Below are 17,173 nucleotides of genomic sequence, written 5' to 3'. Positions count from 1 at the left end.
AGTAGAATTATTCTTAATTTACTCATCCTTCTTTCATTTACTCTACGAATACTTACTTTTCTAGGTAGCAAGCAGAGAATAAACAGAGGAAAAAAACATCAATTCATTCAACAGCAATTGCAAACACCAGAGTCATTGCTCTATTATGTAATTAAAGAACTAGCAAAATTTTGGTCCAGAAACTGAAACTAGGAACGTAAAAAGACCCTCCGACTTGGCTGAGGGGTATCTCAGCAAGAAAGAAAGATACTTTCAGAAAGCCAGAGAAAGGGGTGCCTCGTTTAGGAAGGAGTTAACTTGGGGTAAGAGGAGGTCACAAGGAGACCCAACGGGATGGTGAGCAAGCCGCATCTCCCAAGCTCCAAATGAGCCTACCTCATTCATTTCCACATAGTGGATTTTTTAAATGCTCGACATGTGTGATAAATTAGTAGTTTTATTGTTTTCAAATAAGTGTAGCTATGAATAAACTCCTGATTGTAGTTTATATATCACAAATTGGGAAATAGAGTTTGGTAAATTAAAGTGTATTTACAGAAACAATATGTCAGAACAACTTAAACTGGGGATACTTTAGAAAATTCTGCGTAGGAGAAAGCTAAGGGAACACCACGATCCTGAGGTCAAAGTAACTGGAAGATTTTTAAAATTTCCAGCTATAGTTGGAGGAGGGAGGACAGTGGAGCTGATGTTTGACTCCAAACGCTGCATGGGACATAATAGACTTTCAAGAATTTTATACCCACACGTATGTGAATGTAATATAATGTTCATATTTTATGTAATGTACAATATATGTATGTGTGTAAAATAGGATATATAATGACTGAATAAATGAATTGACTAAGTTTATTACAATCCCCTGCCTTTAGGTAAATGAGTATTTCTAATCATACAGGAGCAAAGTTTATTTTATCTTTCTAAAACTCTGAATATTGCCTCTCTGGAAACCACATAATTCCTCACTAGTGGAGATTTATCTTGTTTTAATTTCCCTCTGTTTCATCTTTCTCTGATGCAAAGGTACCTGATGAATTGCACTCTCACAGTGTCCACCTTATAGTCAATGTGCTACTCAGGTGTCATCTCATCAGGAAGCCGTCATTCAGCCCTGCCTGGTCTCAGTGTTGCTCTCCTGTATGCTCATAAAACCTCTGTGAATCCACTGTTGCACTTTCCCCACTGTGCTGGAAACAGCTATTTATCACTCTTTCCTTCCTTAGGCCAAGAGCTTTGTCAGGCGAAGAACCATTTATGCCTTTTTTACCTTCTTACCCTCTACCTGTTACAGTGCCTGACATACACAGCCTACTCAATATTGATGAAATGAATGAATGGATGAATAATCACACAAGGACCCAGACCTCCCCACAACACTCATACACACATTAAAAAACAATCAGTTTGTTTTTGGTAAGTTTTGCTTCTTCCCTTGATCCCATGTAGCCCAAGCACTTATGGTGCATACAGTCAGCAATGGTGCATACTGTGATAGAGAAGCACGCCCTGAACATGCACACACACGCACATATATGTACACACATACACATCCATGCACACATACTGGGACTGGATACTACCTCTTGATCAGAGAGCACTTCTTGGCTACTCTTCCTTAAATGCAAACCACATGCACTTCCCTTTATTGAAAACTCTGGGCTACTCTCGGAGTTCTTACGGCTGCCAGGGGATGTAGGCAACACTTCCATGGTGACCCATAAGGACTTTGGGCCAGACAGTGTAGCACTGAGGGCTCACTGTAGTTATTGCTCAGAGGAAAAAAACTAAAGAAACTCAACAGTGGTCTTCCCAATCACTGGAGGTCTCCTTCCCCACAGAACTGCTCGATGGAGGCAGGCCAGGTCCCCCCGGGCCCCAGGCTCATCATTGTGCCTTGCAAAGGCCTTTCAGCCTTTGCATCTGCCCCTGTAGCACTGTTTTAACTGTCTCATTGCGGAAGGTAAGGATAAAGGGATTGAGGAAGGGGGTGAGAACTGAAGTCACCAAGGCCACGACCTTCCTGACTTGCACAGAGTGAGCTTTGCCAGGCCTGACATACAGAAAGATAGTACTACTGTAGCCAATGAAGACCAGTGTGAGGTGACACCCGCAGGTGGAGAAAGTCTTCCGGCGGCTGCTGGCAGAGGGGATCCGCAGCACGGTGGTCACTATGTAGCCATAGGAGATGAGGGTCACCAGGAAGGAGCTGAGGACAAAGGCCAAGGCCATCAGAAAGTCCCAGAATTCTAATAGGCGAGTGTCAGAGCAGGACAACTGCAGGAGAGGTGCACTGTCACAGAAGAAGTGGTTAATGACGTTGCCATGGCAGTAATCAAGATGAGCTCGGGAGAGGACAGTAGGTACCATGGCTAGGAAAGGAGCTGACCAGGCAGCCCCAGCCAGCTGGACACACACAGCCCGGCTCATGAGAGTGCCATAGTGCAGTGGGTGGCAGATGGCCACAAAGCGGTCAAGGGCCATGTCTGTTAGGATGAGGAAGGAGGTGGAACCCAGGGAAAAGTAGAAGTAGAACTGGACCATGCAGCCAGTGAAGGTATTGACTTTGTGGGGGACCAGCAGGTCTGAGAGCATCCTGGGCACTGCAGTCATGGTTACCAAGATCTCCAGCAGGGAAAAATTGGCCAGGAAGAAGTACATGGGTGTATGTAGGTGGGTGTCAGCTATGACCATAACTATAATGATGGTGTTTCCGATGAAGGCGAGAAGATAAAGCATGAGGAAGGGGCCATACAGAAGAGCCTGCAGCTCACCGAAGGAGGAGAAGCCCGAGAGGACAAATTCGGAGGGCTGGCTCAAATTTGCCATGATCCACAGGCTAGGGCCCTGCATGCAAGGGAAACAAAAGACAGATGGAGAGGCAGAAACAGAGAGATAGAGACCTTGAAACAGAAGAAACAGGGACAGAGACAGAGAATAGAGAGAGAAAGGCAAGTAGCCAGCAGGTGATAAACAGAAGAGCAGAAAGAAAAAGCAATAAAGACAACAAAATGGAATAGGAGAGTCATAGAGAAACAGAGTTAGGGTATCAGCGAAGTGAAAGACATAGAAAGCCATTATTAAGAAGAGAGAAGGCTGGGGATGGTGGCTCATGCCTGTAATCTCAGCACTTTGGGAGGCTGAGGTGGGAGGATCACCTGAGGTCAGGAGTTCAAGACCAGCCTGGCCAACATGGTGAAACCCTGTCTCTACTAAAAATACAAAAATAAGCCAGGTGCAGGCACCTGTAATCTCAGCTACCTGCAAATCTGAGGCACGAGAATTGCTTGAACCTGGGAGGTGGAAGTTGCAGTGAGCCGAAATCGTGCCACTGCACTCCACCCTGCGTGACAGAGCAGGACTCCATCTCAAAAAAGAAAAAAAAAAAAAAAGAAGAAGAAGAAAGAAAAACAGAGGAATGGATTAAGGAAGACCACATGGCAACAGACATTGACATTTAGAGAGAAAACAAGAAGAAAACAACAGAGGAACAGAGAAAGAACAGAAAAAAATTCAAATAGAGAGGGAGAAATAGAGAAATACAGAAAGGGGAGGAACACAGAAAAAAAGAGAGGAGGGAGAGAAAGCATTAGTGCATGTGACCCAGGAGCCCCTGAACATAGGCTGATTGTATGTGTCACACCCAGAGATTGTACCCCAAGACCCTGTTTAAAGGCTCCCTGCGAACCTTTCTGAGCTGCCTCTCTGAGGATCCTCACTTGTGCACATTTCTCCGGCTGTGATCATGAAATTAGTGAAAGTCAGAGTTTTGAGTCCAGAAATTAGTGTCTTTTAGAGTGGGCCTCTGCTTCGTGTTTGCAAAGATGGAGAGCAGAAAGGGTGCAGGAGGTCAGGGAGCAAGGCCTGGAAATCCAAGTGACTGCTCTCCCGGGACACACACAGTCATCAGGTTTCCCAAGGGCGTCAGTGGTCTACCTAAGGGCGCTGCTTTGCTGTCTCCACTGCACTTCCCCTCCCCTCATGGTGCAAAGTGTAAGCTATGGAGTTGGCCTCCTGTGTTTGAATTCTGGCTCTAGACTTGCTTGTCACGGGCCATAAATCTGCTCTTCTTTGTTACTCTCTCTGAGCCCGTTTTCTCAGCTATAAAATAAAGGTATTACTGGTACTTAGCCTCTATGGTGATTATAAAATTAAATAAGTAAACTACTTAGTGCAGTGACTGGCACATACTAGCTAACAAATCGTTGTTGTTATTGTTATCACTGTTCTTATTGTTACGACCGTCAATAGAACTCACATTTTTTTGGCCCATCGTCTCTACACTTCTCGTTGCCAGCATGTGCGTGTGTGTGAAGATCTTTACAGCTTTACACTGTTTCTTGGAATTTCAATTCACCAAAAGGGTACTTTAAAACATTTCAAACACAAACAAACATAAGTATTTACAACACAAACTGTCAGGAGTGGAAGGAGTGAAGCTGTGTATAGATCTACTCTGGCCCTTTCTCTAGCCCCATAAAAGCTTCATCTGGGGCTGTGTCCTGGCCATCCAGCAATGACATTCTAATTTTCAAAAGCCTTGCACCCGGCCGAGCGTGGTAGCTCACACTTGTAATCCCAGAACTTTGGGAGGCTGAGGCAAGTGGATCACGAGGTCAGGAGTTCAAGACCAGCCTGGCCAACACAGTGAAACCCCATCTCTACTAAAAATACAAAAATTAGCTGGGCATGGTGGTGGGCACCAAGTAATCCCAGCTACTTGGGAGGCTGAGGTAGGAGAAGCACTTGAACCTGGGATGTGGGGTTGCAGTGAGTGAGCTGAGATCGTGCCAATGCACTCCAGCCTGGATGACAAAGCTAGACTCCATCTCGAAAACAATAAATAAACAAATAAATATAAATAAATAAAAAGCCTTGCACTCATGCCACTGACAAACCTTAACGGTAGGTCTAAAATCTACCCCAGCACTGACTAAATTCAAACCCAGTCCTTATGTCTGTATTTCATGAGATCCTGACTGACATACAGACTTCCCCCACTCACCTTAGCCTCTAAGCCTGGTGTCTTCTTTGTAAGCTGCTCTCATTTAGGCATTCTTAGCTGTTGACACCTGCCTAGTGGCTTCACTCTGTAATGTGCGTGACATCAGAGATGCAGTCTCTCCCTCGGGTTGTGTCTTGCGGCTGGGAAGGGTGGACAGGAGCGTTGTGCACAGCTGGGAAGAGGTGGCACTGCTGGGTGAGCTAAAACACTGCCAGTCCTTATGCTGATTTTCTAATTCAGCACCTACCCTGTGTCACTACAAAGCCAGGGGCAGCAGCATTGATGTGGGGCTGGGAGATGGGAAAGAAGACCCTCAGGAGACCAGAGGGAAAAGGTGCTGATTCTGTCCCTTCTCTCTCAAGGATGAGTGTTTTCGGCTCTTTCTCTCGTTCACATCTCCAAGTCCTTCGTTTCTTGATGATGTTTACAGCTGAGCTTACTGGATGGGAAACTTAGACTCCAGCAGTGTTTTCTCTGGGAGTGACAGGAAGCCAAGGAGCCCTCTGGGGACTTCTGAGGCACTGACGTTGCTCCTTAGAATAATGAGATGTCCTCTGTTTTGAGGAAAAAGATCTGAATAAAGAAATGGATAAAGACCTAGATACACCCAAGCAGCCGATGGCTTAGGATCAGCACCTCGGCAATGCCTGTCTCCTGGCCCTTGCCCTCCTCCTAGGACCGTGGAAAAAAGATGAGATCATGGAACAAACACAAAGGAATTTTCCCAGATGGACTAAAATTATGACAGCTTGGGCACCTAGCCAGGGCTGGATCCAGAGTTTCCATTTGCAGACAAAATCTCCAAGTGGATCCAGGATTCAGGGATCTAGGGAGGCAGGGAATGGAGGCCCTGGACCATAGCAGCCTCTTGTTAAAATTCTCCAAAGAAAGTATCATCTGGAGAAGTCTGAGAATCAAACAGTGAGATTAAAAGGCTGATCTCGGCCTCCAGAGGCAGGGCCCTTGGTGGACACATCTTGGGATCTGGTTCCTGTAAGAAGATACACACCCTGGGCACAAAAGAAAAGGGAATATGGTGAGGCCACTCCGAGCTTCCAGCTCCCTAGTAAACTCCTAGTCACAGTCTTTCATCTCAGAGACATTTAAACCTTATGCATTATACCCTGTGCAACCCCACCCACACTGAGACAGAAATAATGACTCAAAGATTTCAAGGAAAAGCTGTACAATGAAGATAGCGCAGGGGGGCCCTGAGTTTAAGAGTAACTAGGGCTGGAGGGGTTGGCCAGGCAATCTTTCTGTAGGACTTGAGCCTGGAACTGAGATTTGGACCTGACCCATTGAAAGCAAAGAACAGGCTGGGCATGGTGGCTCATGCCTGTAATCCCAGCACTTTGAGAGGCCAAGGTGTGTGGATCACTCAAGGTCAGGAGTTTGAGACCAGCCTGGCTAACATGGTGAAACCCCGTCTCTACTAAAAATACAGAAAATTATCCGGGCGTGGTGGTGGACACCTGTAATCCCAGCTACCCAGGAGGCTGAGGCAGGAGAATTGCTTGAGCCCAAGAGGCGGAGGTTGCAGTGAGTTGATATTGTGTCACTGCGCTCCGGCCTGGGTGGCAAAGCAAAACTTTGTCTCAAAACAAAAACAAAAACAAAAACAAAAGCAAAAAAAGAAAGTAAAGAAGAATGCAGGTCAAAAGGCTAGAAACGGAGGAGGAAGAAGAAAGGAGCCAGTTGCTAGCAGGGAGCTCAGGTAGGCAGACAGGTGCTGGCCAGTGCAGGGCTGGAGGCAGGGGCTCAGGAATTGAAAGGCAGGAGGATAGGTCGGGGCTACATGAGCCTTCGTGACTATTCATTTTCTATTGCTTCTGTAGCCAATTACCACAAATTTTGTAACTTAAACAACACAGATGTATTACCTGACAAATTCTACAGGTCAGTAACTTGACACAGGCCTCAATGAGCTAAAATCAAGGCATCATCAGGGCTGCCTTCCTTTCTGGAGTCTCCTTGCTTTTCCAGCTCCTAGAAGCTGCCCACATTCCTTGGCTAATGGTTCCCTCATCCATCTTCAAGGCCAGGCACATGTGTCTCTCAGAACCATCTTCTGTCATCACTTAGCCCTCTGAATGAACTCAGAGGAAAAGTTTCTCTACTTTTACAAATCCCTAAGATTAGATTCAGCCCACCTGGGTCACCCCTAAGATTAGATTCAGCCCACCTGGATTGCCCAGGCTAATCCCCTCATCTCAAGGTCTTCAACCCAATCACACCTGCAAAGTCCCTTTTCCTATGTAAAGCAACATTTTCACAAATTCCAAGGATTAGGGCTTGGACATCTTTGAGGGGACATTCCTCTGCCTATCGCAATGACTACGTGCAGCTTTGGTGCCTGGTGAACCACTTATCTGACCAGATCCATTCATCTTTACACAATTGTGTTCATTCCTTAATAAATACGTAGCATCAACTCTGTTAAATGATCATAACATAGAGCAGCCTCCATAATCTAGGAGCATAACCCTAAATCTGTCCTTATTTCCTTTAGGATTAAAGGCACATGGATTAATTCTTATTTCCTTTCTAGCCTTCCCAAAGAGAAAGAGCTAGGATTGAAACAGTGGGGGGAACTACTCTAGTGCCACTAAATTCTGTCCCCTGGGCTTCCCAGGCTTTGAAGAACCGCCCCATTTCCTTTTGGTTAACTTCTTTCACTTGATAAGATTAATGGGAAATGCAGTCATTTACATGGCTGAGTTGATAAAGTTTTCAGTCTCCCAGGGATTTCTTCCTTAGTCAACTCTTCATCTTTTCACAGTCCGTTAATGGGCATTTTCATTGTTACTGCTTCTTTGATCCAGATTGATTCCTACTCCAGTATCCCCTCAGCCTCTGGCCGAAAAATAATCCTTCTCCACTCGTGCCTCCCATTTCACCTGCATGGTGATTGACTATGACAGCTGCTTGTTTCTCTATGTGAAACCCAAGCAAATGCGGGCAGCAGAATAAAACAAGATAGTTTTCCTGTTTATTTTCATGTTGACCCCCTTTCTGAACCTTCTTACAGGTCAGATTTACTGACCTTAATCAGTTTTAGGTGGGCCACTCCTTGTGGATTCTAAGGTAATCTGGAAAACACTAACAAATATCTAAGCTAAAGCATCTTTATTTTCATCATCAAACCACATGTAATTATCACACTCAGGCCCTTGGAAGTGGGCAAAACACACAAACATAAAAACCAGCCTGCCTATCAGTTACTGATAATCTAAGCTATTCTTGTTTCAGTTGTTTCATAATAAAATTATTGTTTTGTTTTTGAAAATCTAAAGAAGAAAATGCCTGAAGTCGGGGAAGAGCTTGAGAAAGGAGCTGTATATGTTCCTGGGGGAGTTAGACTGCACCATTATCATCTCTGAATGTGCATTTCCAGAAGAGGAAGAGAGTCCAGGGACTACAATAAAAATGCCAACACCTCTGCTCAGATCTGCCCTATTACTTCCTGGGATATGTTGACATTTTGACTTGCATTGTTAGACTCAATCTCATCAGGCTGTGCCTGGCCATTAGGTGAGACACAGATTACTCCTTGGTGTACTCTCTTTCTTGGCTGTGCCATATCTAATCTTGGTCCATTGCTACTACAAAGCGTCTCTCTTTTTCTCCACATTTTGGCATAAAGCCAACTTGGAGTGGCATGAGGACAACATGTTTAGAAAGGGGTGGATAGAAAGCTTAAACATGTTTGGTGGTAAGGACAGAAGAAAATTTGTGATCAAATTTTTGGCAACTATTTAACTCATCTCGTTTTGTTCGTGGTAAAGGAAGGAGATGAGGAAGGATTGAATGGCTCACTCTAGGTGCCTGAGGTTTTTTTTTTTTTTTTTTTTAATACGCTACAGGAATCCTTTGTTTTCATGATGTGGTCTGCCTCCCAAAGCCAGATCTCCTCTGACCGGCGGCTTTTCTGCCCCAATCTCCAGCTGTCTTCTATGACATCTCTGCAGATTTTCACTGCTGGCAGAGTTGAGAGTGGGAGTTTCCTCCCCCAATTCTGACTCACTAACAAATCAGGGGATGGGGTAGCTCTCTATTAATGCACAGGAATATGTAACTGCTAGATTTTCAGACAGATTGGAGGAAGAAATTGTCTCACATGATAATACCTGTAGGCTGGAATCAGGCAGAAAATAGTTTTCTTGAGAATTGATGTGGGTCACCTGGAGAACTGAGGAGTCCAGCAAGGGGGTGCTTGCCTGGTGGTGGTTGGAGATAGGGGCTAAATTAGGACCACTAAGTACATTTGTGTGGCTTGTAGACTGCACAAAGATGCTGATGGAGAGACTGAAGGGGCACATGGGGGCTGAAGGAGCTGCATCTACTTGATGGAAAGGGGCACCTATTTTATGCACAAAGGTACACTGTAGTTGTCAAGCCTTGTTTTTCCCAACTACATCTCAGTGGGGAAATATTCTTCTAATTTACTCAAGGCTCTGGTGTAAAAGGCACTGCCCTGGGCTAGTGAAGAAGAGCTGAGTGTTCACAGGAAGATGCAAGGTAAAACCTTAGCTCTGGGCACCTCCTGCATACTTTCTTTAGGTTCCTCCAGTCTTTCCTTTGTGTCGCCTGCCATCTTCTCTCTCCCATGTTGACTCTTTATCTTATCATCTTGCTGCCCAGTTTTCTTCCACTTAAACTTAACATTTAAGGCCAGGCGCGGTGGCTCACACCTCTAATCCCAGCACTTTGGGAGGCTGAGGTGGGCGGATGACTTGAGGTTAGGAGTTTGTGACCAGCCTGGCCAACACGGTGAAATGCTGTCTCTACTAAAAATGCAAAAATTAGCCAGGTGTGGTGGTGTACTCCTGTACTCCCAGCTACTTGGGAGGTTGAGACAGGAGAATCCCTTGAACCTGGGAGGCGGAGGCTGCAGTGAACTGAGATCACGCCACTGCACTCCAGCCTGGGCGACAGAGTGGGACGCTGTCACACACAAAATAAATAAATAAATAAAAATAAACAAAAAAACTTCATAGCTCCCTTCCTACCCCACACCAAGCCCTGATTCCCACCATTTTTTTTTTTTTTTTCATGGCTTCCCTGTGCTGACCTCTCACACCCTTGGCTGCCACTCAGCCTCGGGTACCTGTCCTCTCCCACAGGCCACTCAGCCTCGGGTACCTGTCCTCTCCCACAGGGCCTCAGCCCCACTGTCCCTCTGCCCACCCCGCTCCTCTGCTATCCACAAACAAGCCTAAATTTCCTTTCTATATCTCAAGGGACATAATATTTCAAAATTTCCCTTTAAATGCTGCAGGAATCTTATTTTAAATGTAAATAAGATTGTCAAATATAAGGGTTCATCCATCCCTGTAAGTCTGAGCCTTGAAAAAGGGAGGTAAACAGTTCTAGGTCAAAGGAGTAGAGATGGTTTTCTAGTTATCTGTTGCTTGTCTATTGCTACCCCCCAAAACTTAGTGACTTAAAACAATGGTGATTTTATGATGTCTCAAAATTGTGTGGGTGTGGAATTTGGTCAGGGCTCATCTAGGTGACTCTTTGGTTCCACGTGGCATCACTGGAGGTTTTCAGAGATTTCAGATGTTCAGTGGTCTGGTCTAGAGGACCCAGCATGGCTTCACTCATGTGTGTGATGCCTCAGAGGAGGTGAGCAGGCGCTGGGATGAGCTGGGACTGTTGACTTCATGACCTCACCAGCCTGGGGATCTCAAGGAAGTTGGGTTCGTTACATGGTGGCTCAGGACTCCTAGACCGAGCATTCTAGCTGAAGAGGTTGACACTGCATGGCTTTTTATGTCCTAGCCTCAGATGGGACAGAGGTGAGGAAGAAATTCTCTCACATGGTAATACCTGTAGGCTGGAATCAGGCAGAAAATAGAGTTTTCTTGATAATTGATGTGGGTCACCTGAAGAATTGAAGAGTCTAGTAAGAGGGTATTTGCCTGGTGGTGGATGGAGGTAGGGACTGAATTGGGGCCCCTGAGTACAGTTGTGTGGCTTGCAGACTGTACAAAGGTGGTGATGGAGAGACTGAAGGGGCACATGGAGGCTGAAGGAGCTGCATCTACCTGATGGAAAAGGGCGCCCATTTTATGCACAAAGATGATACACTGTACTTGTGCCAAAATGTCTTGCCGTATCCCCCAAACTGATCCCAGACAGTTTGCTTAGATGTCTAAAACAAGTACAAATCATAGGCTTTATTTGTCTACTTGTCACATATGATTGTCACAGATGTCACATATGGTCACTTTTGCCATACTTTTATGGGTCCAAGCAATACAAGGTTCAAGAGGCAGGGGCACAGAGCCATATCTTTCTTTTATTTATTTATTTTTTTTGAGACAGAGTCTCACTCTGTCACCAGGTTGGAGTGCAGTGGCGCGATCTCAGCTCACTGCAACCTCCCCCTCCCTGGTTCAAGCAATTCTCCTGCCTCAGCCTCCTGAGTAGCTGGGATTACAGGCACGCGCCACCATACCCAGCTAATTTTTTGTATTTTTAGTAGAGACGGGTTTTCACCATGTTGGCCAGGATGGTCTCGATTTCCTGACCTCGTGATCTGCCCGCCTCAGCCTCCCAAAGTGCTGGGATTACAGGCGTGAGCCACACAGCACCCAGCCAGAGTCATATCTTAATGGGAGGAGTGCAAAAAATTTTGTGACCCTTTAAAAAAACCTGTCATGGATAAGTCAACAAAATTTTCTTTTTCTAAGGCTTAGACTACTCTGTCTGATATCTGATCCTGAATGGAAAGAAAGCCACTAACCCACCTGACTCTCTTTCCACTCCCCTTCTCAGAGAACAGGAGGCTGCAGTATCTGAAGTCAAGCTTGTTCTGATATTACACTGTATGTCTTCCTTTTTGTCCATTTATGAGGAAGGCAGACACATTGCCCCACCGGGAGTTTTATATCACCCAAGCTGCAAGCATCTCTGAAACATAAAAACAATAAAATATTACTCTGTCTATCACACATGCACATCGCGAGGCCTCAAAAACATCTTGCTTTACTCCCACAACTGATCCCAGACAGTTTACTTAGATGTCAAAAACAAATACAAATCATAGACCTTATTTGATCTACTTGTCACCATGCTTAAAAACCACACAGCACAGTCTTGATTTTTGCATATATTGTAATGCGTCTCTTAAAATGTGTGATAAATTTCTGTGTAACACATTCTGTTAGTGAATGCTTACTTTTCAATAACCTATTTATCTCTCAAAAATTAGAGAAAGAAATTTATTTCAACAAAAAAACACAAGATTTTTAAAAAAGTTTCTTTATCTGTGAGGTTTTTCTTGGTAAAAGAATCTAAGACTCTTGGAAAACTTGGTAAGAGTTATTCAACTTATGTTTTTCCTTACATAAATATTCCTACATATCTGAGCTGAAAGCATTAGTAAATGTTTGTGTGACATAAAAACTGATTTTAAAATCTGCTTTCTATTAATATTCTAATTTTTCAGAGTAAGGAAGGGGTGGAGCAAGGCAAATAAATCATGAATGATATGGGCTCCATGGTAGACAAATGACAAATAGGGATGTCTCCTGCACCTGGCTGGAATGGCTTTCAATTCTTAATCATATTGACAATAGTGGCTGCATGGTGGCTCATGACTGTAATCCCGGCACTTTGGGAGGCTGAAGCTGGAGGATTGCTTGAGCCCAGGAGTTCGAGACCAGCCTGGGCAACATAGTGAGACTCCATTTCTACAAAAAAATACAAAAATTAGCTGGATGTGGTGGTGCATGCCTGTAGCCCCAGCTATTCAGGAGGCTGAAGTGGGAGGATCACTTGGGCCTGGGAGTTCTGCAGTGAGCTATGATTGCACCACTGCACTCCAGCCTGGGTGACAGAGCTAGACTCTGTCTCAAAAGAAAAGAAACAAAACAAACAAAAACATTGATAGTAGCTACTAACACCAGCTACTGCATGGTAGAGTTTGAATTTGAATCAGGTCTGATCCCAAAGACTCTGCTCTTAATTTTTATGTCATTTCGTCTCACCAACCTAAACATTATCTAAACTTGTATATTATTACATTGCTTGAAGATTTATAATGATTATATAAAAGATATATCTGATTGAGTGAGAAGAATATGAGAGACATAGGAGAAAAAAATCACATGTAATGACTACGGATTTATTCTGGAGTTAACCTGTGAGGGAGAATTATTATATTCAGTTTTTAGATAAGAATGTAGAATCTCACAGGGCTTAAGTAAATCTCAGTGTTTCTGGGTCATTACATGTTGGGGCCTGAGACTGAAGCTCTGATTTCACCTGCTTCACACACTGTGCTTTCCCTTTACTTCATGCCAAGAATACTAATGCTATGACTGTTTCAAATATTGTGTAGCTCAGCAATGACAGAAACTGAAACTGAAATTACTTACATTATTTGATAAGCTAAACACAAAATTCATGAGGAAGAGAATAAGTAAAACAAACAAACAGAAACCCAAACGTTTATAATGGACAAATTATTGTTCACTCATATTTGTTGTCCTTCCTGGAGGTGACTCTCCCAGTGGGAATATCACATACTTTTGCTCCATTAATTCAGGAGTGGTCGAGTGATTTGCTTCAGCCAGTGAGATGTGGGTAGAAGTAATGAGAGTCACTTCGTAGCAGGAGCTTTAAGAGTTGGCATTTGAGTCACATTCTCTCTTTCCCCACATCTGAGATCATGGAAGAATGTGTTTAAAGGGAGCTTTCTACTGCTCCAGGTTCCTGCGGTATAATGATGAGCAGAGTCTACTTCCTGGCTAGTGATGGGCGTGTGGCATGAGTGAGAAACAAACCTCGTTGTTAAAAGCCATTGAAAGATTTGAGTTATTGGTGACTTCAGCGTGACCTTGCTGTAGCAGATGCTGTTAGTGTTACATTCTGATCCCTTAAGTTTCTTTTTATCGTTTCTGTGTTAACCCCTATGTACCTTTGTGGTCAGAGATAAAGAAAGGCCAAAGTTCACAGGAGAGAGCCAGTGTGGATGCAAGAAACACAAAACCAGAGAGGCGAGGTGTTAGAAAAGCAGTAATGGAGAAAAAATGAGAGACAGAGAGACACACAGGAGGCCCAGGAATGCAGACAGAAAGCTAGAAGGAATAAAAGGCAACCCAAGAGAGGCAGCAGAGTGACAAAGAAAAGCAGAAATTATGAGCAGAAGGAGGGAGGAAATGCAGGCAGGACACAGGACTGGGCATGGCCAGAGGCTGAGCACAGAAGCCAGTCTAAAGCACCCCTGTGAGGCTTTCTGGATGCCCTTCTGCTGAGAACTCTCACTCAGCCATATATATCCAGCTTTCAGCAGCTGCAGCAAAGCCATTCAATTCAGGAAGAAAGGAAGCCAGAACAGAGAGGCAATAAGATCCCTTTGGGTTGACCATCTGCTACATGTTCACAGTGGCTGAAGGCTGAAAGGGAATCAAGATATTTAGATTCTAGCTCTGGAATCCAGGCAAGACCCATTGGATGCTGCTGCTCTGACAATCCCTGAAAGATGTGTGGTATGTGTATTGCACTGGACTTCTAGCTCTAATTCTTAAAGTGCTGTGACTATTCTAGTGGACCACCCTTCCCTGACATGACTCATTCTTGTATGGGGGCTGACAACACGGACCTTGGACTGTCTAGGTTTATATCCTTACCCTGTGAATTGCCAGTTATATGACCTTGGGCTGATGCTAATCCTCTTGGAGTGGAATTTTCCCCAGCTGTAAGGTAAAAAATAGAGCTAGCATGAGCACCAGATTGGATTATGGCTGCCACATAGGAAGAGTTCAGTAACAGCAGTTTCTGCTGTTGTTATTGGCATGGAAACTTCATTCTCATCATCTCTCCTTCTGACCCAACCACCCAACCGCACTTCTTTAACGTGAAGGTGATGGGTGTGTATGTGTGTGTGCGTGTGTGTGTGTGTGTTGATGCATCTATGTATGGATGCTGGCTGCACACTTTAACTATGGTTAACTGAATGAATACCTTTCGAGATCCATAAGTAGTAAATAAAATCAGAAATGAGAGCACACAAATGAAGTCCTAAGAAGACACACTTCAGCTGTCTCTCTGGAACCACAGACATTTCCTAAAACTGTGTCCTGGCCACCAGCAATGACATCTAATCCCAGAAGTGGGTCTACCTCCCTAAGCAGTGAGCATGCAACCCTCTCACAAATCTTAATGCCAAGTCTAAACTCATCTTGACTAATCGAAACCCAATCCTTATAACTCATTCATTCTCCAGACCCAGCCAATGCATCGTAATTCATAAGTCCAGCATGGCGAGCTTTTCTTATTAGGTCATTCACTTCGGCAGCCTCCTGACTGTGGTACCCAGATTTTGACACAGAGACATAAGCCCCTTGGGAATGGGGCAAGCAACCCTGGCCCTGCTTTACAAGTGACTCCACAAGTTAGAATCTGTCAGCACCTTTCATTGAGTCTGTGATGAAGAGACTTACTGTTTCTCCCTACACAGCCCAGGGCTGTATCCATGACTGATGTCAGGCGGGAGATAGCATGGAGATGGCAGGGAAATCCAATGAGAATGATTCTCTTGCTGTTCTTTGCTCCCAAGGATGATGGTGCTATTCACCCACTCTGTTTTGAAACCTTCGGGGTCTTGCTGATTTTTAGAAATGAGCTGGGCCGAATGGGAAACTTTAGACTCCAGCAGGGTGCTCCTTGTGGGAAAAAGGGAAAGCCAGAAGTCCTGTGGGTTGTACAACGCTGATGCTTAAACTAACAATGGGTACACTCAGACAGCAACAAGAGGCAGATGAGAACTGGGTCCAACACCTCAGTTGTGTGTGTGTGGTGGGGACTTTGGAGTTCGACCTGGGTTTGAAATGTAACATTTACATAGTAGTTGTTCACTAAGGATTCTTTTTTTTTTTTTTTTTTTTAATTTATTTATTATTATTATACTTTAAGTTGTAGGGTACATGTGCATAACGTGCAGGTTTGTTACATATGTATACTTGTGCCATGTTGGTGTGCTGCACCCATCAACTCGTCATTTACATCAGGTATAACTCCCAGTGCAATCCCTCCCCCCTCCCCCCTCCCCATGATAGGCCCCGGTGTGTGATGTTCCCCTTCCCGAGTCCAAGTGTTCTCATTGTTCAGTTCCCACCTATGAGTGAGATCATGCAGTGTTTGGTTTTCTGTTCTTGTGATAGTTTGCTAAGAATGATGGTTTCCAGCTGCATCCATGTCCCTACAAAGGACACAAACTCATCATTTTTTATGGCTGCATAGTATTCCATGGTGTATATGTGCCACATTTTCTTAATCCAATCTGTCACTGATGGACATTTGGGTTGATTCCAAGTCTTTGCTATTGTGAATAGTGCTGCAATAAACATACGTGTGCATGTGTCTTTATAGCAGCATAATTTATAATCCTTTGGGTATATACCCAGTAATGGGATGGCTGGGTCATATGGTACATCTAGTTCTAGATCCTTGAGGAATCGCCATACTGTTTTCCATAATGGTTGAACTAGTTTACAATCCCACCAACAGTGTAAAAGTGTTCCTATTTCTCCACATCCTCTCCAGCACCTGTTGTTTCCTGACTTTTGAATGATCGCCATTCTAACTGGTGTGAGATGGTATCTCATTGTGGTTTTGATTTGCATTTCTCTGATGGCCAGTGATGATGAGCATTTTTTCATGTGTCTGTTGGCTGTATGAATGTCTTCTTTTGAGAAATGTCTGTTCATATCCTTTGCCCACTTTTTGATGGGGTTGTTTGTTTTTTTCTCGTAAATTTGTTTGAGTTCTTTGTAGGTTCTGGATATTAGCCCTTTGTCAGATGAGTAGATTGCAAAAATTTTCTCCCATTCTGTAGGTTTCCTGTTCACTCTGATGGTAGTTTCTTTTGCTGTGCAGAAGCTCTTTAGTTTAATGAGATCCCATTTGTCAATTTTGGCTTTTGCTACTGTTGCTTTTGGTGTTTTAGACATGAAGTCTTTGCCCATGCCTATGTCCTGAATGGTACTACCTAGGTTTTCCTCTAGGATTTTTATGGTATTAGGTCTAACATTTAAGTCTCTAATCCATTTTGAATTAATTTTCGTATAAGGAGTAAGGAAAGGATCCAGTTTCAGCTTTCTACTTACGGCTAGCCAATTTTCCCAGCACCATTTATTAAATAGGGAATCCTTTCCC

At 44.2% G+C, this 17,173-nt stretch overlaps 1 protein-coding gene across 1 annotated transcript; it reads right to left on the bottom strand.

Moving 5' to 3' along the window:
* Positions 1-1,884: 1,884 nt before the first annotated feature.
* OR6V1 (olfactory receptor family 6 subfamily V member 1) lies at positions 1,885-3,144 on the bottom strand. Its single transcript, XM_007983261.3, has one exon. The coding sequence runs from the start codon at positions 3,109-3,111 to the stop codon at positions 1,885-1,887; it is 1,227 nt and encodes a 408-aa protein (XP_007981452.3). The 5' UTR covers positions 3,112-3,144.
* Positions 3,145-17,173: the final 14,029 nt, after the last annotated feature.

Source organism: Chlorocebus sabaeus, chromosome 21, assembly GCF_047675955.1.
Source record: "Chlorocebus sabaeus isolate Y175 chromosome 21, mChlSab1.0.hap1, whole genome shotgun sequence".
NCBI classification, from domain to species: domain Eukaryota; kingdom Metazoa; phylum Chordata; class Mammalia; order Primates; family Cercopithecidae; genus Chlorocebus; species Chlorocebus sabaeus.
The sequence above is the reverse complement of the archived record's forward strand: the minus strand, read 5'-3'. Positions and strand labels throughout refer to the sequence as shown.